This window comes from Branchiostoma floridae, chromosome 2 (assembly GCF_000003815.2).
Source record: "Branchiostoma floridae strain S238N-H82 chromosome 2, Bfl_VNyyK, whole genome shotgun sequence".
In the NCBI taxonomy this organism is placed as follows: domain Eukaryota; kingdom Metazoa; phylum Chordata; class Leptocardii; order Amphioxiformes; family Branchiostomatidae; genus Branchiostoma; species Branchiostoma floridae.
In genome coordinates this window covers 31,070,436-31,078,869 of record NC_049980.1, presented here as the reverse complement: position 1 = coordinate 31,078,869, position 8,434 = coordinate 31,070,436, and the positions used below count along the sequence as shown (strand labels likewise).

The 8,434-nt window shown below is 40.4% G+C and overlaps 1 protein-coding gene across 1 annotated transcript in view; it reads left to right on the top strand.

Annotated features, from left to right (window-relative positions):
* Nucleotides 1–8,434, top strand: part of LOC118410160 (peptidylglycine alpha-hydroxylating monooxygenase-like) — a 27,832-nt gene that overhangs the window by 10,591 nt on the left and 8,807 nt on the right. The window contains exons 4-6 of the mRNA XM_035811692.1: nt 3,947–4,053; nt 6,199–6,282; nt 7,093–7,141. Of these exons, the coding sequence (XP_035667585.1) occupies nt 3,947–4,053; nt 6,199–6,282; nt 7,093–7,141 (240 nt within the window). The remainder of the gene's footprint in view (nt 1–3,946; nt 4,054–6,198; nt 6,283–7,092; nt 7,142–8,434) is intronic.

Here is an 8,434-nt window from a genome sequence, read left to right as displayed (position 1 = left end):
ATATTATTGAGCCAAATATTGTGCAATTCTTTAATTCTTTAGCCCCCCTCATCTTCCTAATATTGCAAGAAGCTTGTACTTGTCTCCAATTTTTCAAACGCCTAGCGTATCAAGCTTTCAGAAATTCAAAATTGAAAGGAGCATCAAATCCTTCCATAGATCTAAACCTCTTTTGTGCTGAGAGAGAGCAGGTGTCTTGCGACCCCTTCATATGTAAGCAAGCAAACAAATCATTAACTCAGGCCTGGGAAAATTGCTGTTGCGTTTCCATTTACGGTCCTAGCAAAATTAGGATCGGCAAATCGCGAAGGAATCTTTTTTAATTATTTTGGTTTCGACCGAAGTGATGCAACACATGCTGTTATGCTGAAATATGGTGAAGCATTGATATCTTTAACAGCTAGCTGAAGAAAGAAGTACAACATTACAGTATCAGTACACATTCTCAACTGTTAATATTTTAACAGGAAGTGCAGGAAATGTGTAACAACGTTACAAGGATTCTTTTTTTTTCTCAGACGTCAGGTCAAAAATATGTCAGTTGCCAGTTGTCACCCCCCTCCCCGCAAGGCCATAGTTTTTTTTAGTACTTTTACTCTAACGAGCAGATACCATGAACAGAACATGTTTATCCTAGGCCTCAGAACGAGCTGTAAAACGCCCTAAATAGCCGGTTCACACGAGAAACACCTGCCCGCCCCCCACGCCGCCTAATCCCCACCTGTCCGGTAACCCTGACAGCCCCCGCAACACGCCAGAATCCGCGGTACGAATTACACCGCCGTCCGCAAATTGTCTCATGTAAAATACATGTGATAATTTCTGATCGTTATGTAGCGTGAAATGCACTAACGCAAGCTGCGACGTGAACCATAGGATATCTATTCTATTCTATTCTATTCTATTCTATTCTATTCTATTCTATTCTATTCTATTCTATTCTATTCTATTCTATTCTATTCTATTCTGTTCTATTCCACTCTTTTTTTCTATTCCATTTTACCCTATTCTATTCTATTCCATGTTACCATATTCTACTCTATTCTATTCTATTCTATTCAATTTTACTCTATTCTAATCTATACTATTCTATTTTGCACTGTGCTATCTAATTTTGTATTCGTCTTATTCTAATCTGATTTCATTTGCAGTACTTAATATTTTAATATTCTATTTTATTTTATTTCATTCTATTTCTATTTATTTTATCCGCTCAACTCTCAAAACATAGATAAAACATGACACGATTACGTTGAGTAACTACATAGCTCAGAATCATTGAGAACACAGCATGGAGAACAGAAACAATCAAGACAGCACATGTAGGTGTGTACGGACTCGATTTGTTTTGACTCGAATAAAATTCGTCCAGAAGAATCAAAAAGAGATCTCTGACTACGTGTATGCAACAGTGTGAACACTACCAAATTTTTAGGCGACAAGATACGAATCTGTGGACATCTTTTGTGTTAAAGTCTACAGTTACAAATTGTATAAGGTACAAAAGCCAATCTTAAAAAATACAGGCTTCCTACGTCACTGCCAGGATCGTCTTTCGTTTTTCGTTGTCATTGATACGCAGCGCCAAAGTCTTATTACACCAAAGGATTTGCGAGTATAGACTGAATGACTAGGCGTGGGCGGTCCTGACGTCTGCTATCTACGCACGTCGTCTTAACCTCAGGTTACTTGCGTCATAGGGGTCACAAAGGCTGGGTTGCATACCAAAAAAGGCAGTAAAGTCTGTAAATATATTTTCAGAGAAGGAATGAGTTTGCTTTATCGTTTGACTGCCTGATCTCCACGTCGGTATCTTTAGAGAAAAATATTTCAAGGAACCTTTGCAGGGAAAAAGATCGTATCATTCTTCTTCCCTCGAGTATATATGGAATGAATGTGCCTGAATATCGTCAGATCTGTCTTGCCTGGCTGATGCTTCAATCTATTTGATGGGCTTGAAACGTAGTCTCTACTAGACTCCACAGGTTTCTGTAAAAAAATAGTACAAAATCTAGCTCGAATGTCATCCTAGTTTGGTTAGGCTAATTTCCAAACTGGTGCCCGGCCGGGCTGTTTGTGGAAATGAAAGATAGACATGTATCCGTGAAAATATATACACACAATGCGCAAGACTTTTCGCTTTACGTCTTGTGTTGTTTGGGGTCTTTGGTATCATACTTTTAGTTCCAGACAGCTGCCCGGGAGGGCCCCGGTTTGGAAATGTGACATAGGCCTTAGGTCACATTTCCAAACCGGGGCCCGATCGGGCAGCTTTTGGGAGAGAAAATAATGATATAAAAGGCATAAAAATACACAAAATGTCAAAATAAGATTCATGGGCATGATTTGTGTATATTTCTAGGCATACATTTCAATTTTTCATTTATCTAAACATCCCGGCCGGGCCCCGGTTTGGAAATGTGACCTAGTGTGGGGAGAGATAGCGGGCCATAGACTTGCCTTGCGGACGGGGCAAACTCCCCTGGCATATGAGCCAGTCTACTTGGCCAATTTCTACAAGTTTTTTTTTCAACGAACCATTTAGTTTGACAGACTACGTCAAACATGTTATTTCATGATTAGACTGCATGCCTGTGACGCCGTTCTGAAATGTGTGGGTGCAAATTGAGACCGCATGACTGTTGCATGTTCCCAGTCACGTAGGGGAGGATTTCCAACATGTTTTCCATCGTCTGTCTATTCTATCACAATAAACGTATACGTACGACATAAGACAGATTACAGGGATTTAAAAAAATCTCCGTACGAGTAGAAAGGAGGTTTTCGCAGAGTTATGACTTCGCGGTCGAAACAATGTTGTAGCACAAGACTTTTTCACTTTTCAGCACTTTTTTGCCGACGAAAGCTTGGCAGCTTTGTTTTTTTTTTACCAACGAGACTAGAGTTTATGAAGAAGAGACACAGACGCCACATCATAGTTACTAGAGAAGCGACGACAATGAAATACCTTACATAGGTTTACATCATTAATGACTTGGCCATCACCCAACAACTCTTTTAGAAATTTGTCTTCAGTACAGATATGACCCATACGCTCCAGGCTGATGAGGACGGATAGGTAGGATCGGTAAATGTGAAAATATAAGCCCTCTTGTGACAGGACAAATGATGAATCAGACAAGGCAGATCATTGCTTTCGTCTGTTTTTCATTAGTCGTTTGCATCAAGACTGAACAATCAGCGGTCTGTCGATCAATTCCAAAATCAGATCTTATGGCTGATGCAAACGTCTACTTCAGGATTCATTCCAGACAACATAGAACATAGCATCATGACCTGGTAGCCTGGAGGTCTATCTATTCATGCATCTATCTATCTGTCTATACTTAGGCAACAGAGAAAACAGCATAACCACCAAAAGATTGCTCCACAATAAATGAACGCGTATTTCATCAAATCACGAGAGCAATTGTACCCCTCGTATCGAATTGCAGTTGTGTTTTAAAATTGTGTGATCGCACGAACTACGCTTAGCTAGTGCAGTTTCACCAGTAATTCTTAGCTAATGATGTCAACCCTTATTACTAAATCAATAGGCAAGAGAATACCAGACCATGTGTGTAACTACGTTTATGAAGGTTAGACATCCCGGTAAACAACATGCAAATACGATTCAATCTCTACAACTGGATTAAAAAAACGGAGATTCACTTCCCGGACGTTTCGAGAGACGAACAGAAATCCACTTTTCTCTTGAAATCGCAGAACCCGCAAATTAGAAAATGGGGGGCTTTTCGTCTCCCTCTGCTTCCAAAAAAGAAGTCAAACCCAACCCGTTTAGAAATAGCCAACACTAGTATTAGATTGAATATTGTTCATGACTGTCCATTGTCACTATGTTTATACCATGTACTTGCAATTAGCCCTCGGGCACGAACTTGCAAGTAAACTCTAAAACCAATTTTTGTTGTCCTGTTGTTGTCAGGAACTGTGGAGAGATGAGCGGCTCGACCATCCACCCGACCTGTCAGCAAGGCGCTCAGATCCTGTACGCCTGGGCCATGGATGCACCAGAGCTCAAACTACCAAAAGGTATAGAACACTTTATCTGCAAGCTAGGGGTGGGTACCGATACGGTGTACCAGTACAAAACCGTTTTTTTTTTTGGTTGGACCGGTCCGGAAAAAAACCCGGAAAATCCAGTCATGTGTTTTTAAGAGGAGGCGAACTGCCAAAAAATACAACAAATACAAAACTATAAAGAACTAGAACACGACTTTTAATAGATCAAAATCAATAAAACACCGAGAATGAACCGGATCTTTACAGCTGCTTGGGAAAATTGTAGAAAAATGATTGACATCAAGAGTAAGCCAACAGTTGAAAACTACAACAAATACAAAACTAAAGAACTAGAAAGCGACTTTAAATGTTGCAGCAAAATCAGTAAAATAGCGAGAATCAACCGGACCTTTACAGCTGCTTGGCCAAATTGTATGATTATAATGACTGACATAAAGTGTGGACGTTTCCGGCTACCGGTTGTGCTAATGCTAGCAGGACTGGTTATCAGCACCAAGGACAGGTACAATTTCGGTGCAATTACGGTCGGCCGGACTTCCGGATCGATTGTGTTCATCCAATACACTCAATCTGTTAGGACTATTAAAAGGCAATTCTCTAATACATGTGATCTGATAGATGCTTTATCGGAAATGAACTTTGATTTAGATGCTAATTTTCTCTATCTACTCAAGCCATCCGCCCCTAACACTGTGGACGAAATAAAACTTTCCTCTTTCAAAACATCAATTTGATGGGACAAATCATCTTTCTACTGCAACCGCTGAGCGGCCAATGAGTGATAGAAAATGAAGGATCACTCAATGAATTTAATAGATAAATGATTTGTTTTTAAACCATACTTGTACATCTTACATCATCCTTAAATTATAAAATTAAGAGTCACGCAATTTCGATGTTGGTTGCTGTACGCTCGCGCAGCGATCACCTTCTACTGAAAAGAAACCGGCGCCCGACCGGGCTGTTTGGAAGCAAAAAAAAGAAGAAATGTATACGTAACAATGTACACAAATAATGCCAACGACTATTCTCTTTACATCTTGTGTAGTTAGTTTTGTGTCTTTTATGTCAAACCAACAAAAAGAATGATATAAAAGACATCAGAATACTCAAAATTTCAAAATACGATTAATGACATGAGCTGTGCATATTTAAAGGTATATATTTTTTTTGTTTCTTTAAACATCCCGGCCGGGCCCCGGTTTGAAAATGTGACACAAGCCTAAAGGCGCACTCTCACCGGACGTGGGGCACGCTTGCGGCATTGCTGCGTTCGTTCACTGCGTCACTGTTTTGTTATTTTCTCTTATTTTCGATTTTTTATAATTCAGATATTGCGTTATACATTAAAGTATGACATAGAAGACGACAAAATACACAGAACATACACTTTATCCCTGAAATTCGTTGAACATCTTCCGAACCCAGCAATGCCGCAAGAGTGACCCACGTCCGGTGAGGGTGCACCTTAAGGCAGAGTAATTAATGCACGTCGGCAGGCAGATCGGTCATGTTGGCGACAACGTGTGACTAGCAACAGCCTTTGAGTAATCCTTGGGATTTTACGAGATTTGGGCTTCCCAATCTACATTAGACATCACTCCCTCGGGGATTTCACTCCGGAGCATAATGAGATCTGAGGAGTGATGCTGAAAACGACGAATCCTTTCTGGTGTCTACGGACGCTTTTGAAGCGGGGTAATGCAATAAATGGCTCTAACACGTAACATTGCGGATGAGGGAGATACGCTCGTAGCTTGAAGTATGGCGAGCGAAGCAAATTTACCGCCAGCTTAAAGGGTGCTACCTGAAGTGAATGTTAAAAGAGTGTACATTCACTAACCGTGGACCTTGTTGTGTATAAAAGTGAGAACACAACAGATAGAAACGCTATGCCTCGATCTTATCTGCAACAAGTGGAAACTAACATAGACCTAAAAAGAACGAAAATTATTGTTTTTGATAGGAAGGATGTACATTATCAAACTGTCGTAGTTTGAGTCGTTGTTTACTCCGGAAAAAGTAAAATTGACCTGTATGGTGCCTTTCATTGATTGCATTTGAGTAGAGGTAAGGGTCTGACAAGAGTAGGAGAAAGATACAGATTACACCATTGAAGTCTTAAGACATTCATTAAACATTTTCGCTCCACAGATGTCGGCTTCAAAATTGGCGGGAACACAGACGTCAAGTACCTGGTGCTACAGGTCCACTACAATGACGTCACCAAGTTCAAAGGTCAGCATGTTCGAAATATTCTTCATGATCTGTCCATGTCTATTTGTCTAGCTATGTTATAGTTCTTGCCTGGTGAAGCATGACATGGTAAAATGTACTTGCCAAATGCCAAACTTGCCAAATGGTGCGCTCCTTTGACTCAAGGGTTCGTCCATTTGCAGGCTTTTATCTGCAATGGTCTAGCTAAATCCCTTTTCCCACGGCTCAATCCATCAGTAAGGCATTGAAGAGTTAAGCATAGGAAGGAACGTTGTGTTTCCGATTACGGATTTATTACAACATGAAGGTAATACCGTACACAATTGTGCCGCACTCAGGCACACTGGCTTATGTCAAAGGCACCACTTGACAGAACACGGTACAGTTCTATGTAACAGAAAACATGCATGTACATGGGAACGTGAGATGTATGGTTGATGGGTAGGGGTTATCTTTTTTTTTTTTCATTATTTTAGCCGATATACAAATGTGCATTTACAAGCAAACGCAGTTGGGATTGGTGGGCCTGCCTGCATCACTTTTTCTATTACAACTGACATAAGAAGAGCACGATGAAAACGAGTCTATAACGTTTCCATCACTAAACTATCAGATCGACGATTGTATCTCCATTGTCAGCATTTAAATTTCAATGCACCAAAATACTGGGTACTGTAGGTTTTGGCTATGGTTGGCCAGGTATACCGTAAACACAACATTGGTTTTCCCAGGCCTTATCATTCTAGCGTACATTATCCGCGCCCACTAACCACCGGGGCCACCTTCAGCGATACTGGTGCACTTACTCTGCAATAACTCTTTCCTTCCCAGGGGGCGCAACTGATGAATCCGGGGTTGGCCTCCGGGTGACCGACACTCCGTGAGTTTGTAACATTATTCCTCTCTCTAACCACGTTAGAGGACCGTCTATGAATATGTTTATTTCTGATATCTAGTTACCAGAACGTTGATTTGCTGTAATCAAATCAGTGCTGGGTTGATGTTTGATTTGGTTTTCATTAGATTACAACAAGTCTAATCTACTCTGACTTGCTGTATTCCATCCATAGGAAAACAGAATGTATACACATGATAACAACACTCAAATAACGATGACATCATGCATTCAATGATTCAAATAAAAATTCAACATATTTTTTTGTGCGAACTAGATTTGCTTTTCCATGTATTCATCCCATCATTGTGCTCGAACTATTGAGCATAAAACCTTGTAGTGTAATTATATTAACAAGTCCAGGAAAAGTGCTCTGTTTCTTCAGGTAATGTCTTTCGAATTCTGAATAAAAATGAGTATCATTTACGGCCTCTAGTACGACACGAGTATAGGTTTTGTGGTAATGTAGTTTGAATGCCCCAAACCGTAGGAAAGGTCACAATGGGGAGCATTTAGTATATCCTTATGGATGTTTTCCTCTGGCAAAGAAATCAGCGGCTTTTAACGTCTCACGAACGATGTCTCATTGCACCGCCGTTTCAAATACGGCACTTTGCTATTATGTTATGACATCAGGTTTGTGTGATGTGGGACACTATGGAACTGGTTTTGAGATAACCGATCTAAAAGCTAACAGCCACCGGGAGTGCTTTCAAAGACGATTCTTTACCAAGCCTTGAAAGAGTAGACTATAAAGGAATATAAAGTTACATTCGTCAGTGTCAATATTTTTGAAACGTTTGCTATTCTAGATTTTGTCGTGGGAGCTAAAATGCATTTATTTCGATCTTCATTGGCCTTCCAGAGAACGTGTGTCAAGATATTAAAGTAACAAGTTGCCCTGACACCAAATAATGTTATACATGACACAGCGTCTCTTGCAAACTTTCAATAGGCACGGAGTCCCTACGGATATTACAGAAACATGCAGACGATACTGCCAATCTCAAAAGTCAAAGATCCCGTCTGTGAATCCAGTAGCTTCCATTTCGTTGTATGGCAAGGATGACGGGGACAATGTTTTTTGTATGAAAGACCATAGCAGGCATTATAAATATGCATACCATGGGGCCATGGCCTCGGGTAGAGTACATCATTTCCTCCCTCTGAACAGACGCCATTCTTTGATCTCGGATCTCCATGTTGTCTTCGCCTTGAAACACAACCCAAGTGCGTCATACAAACGTCACACAAAACCTTTGAGATGCCGAAATCTTT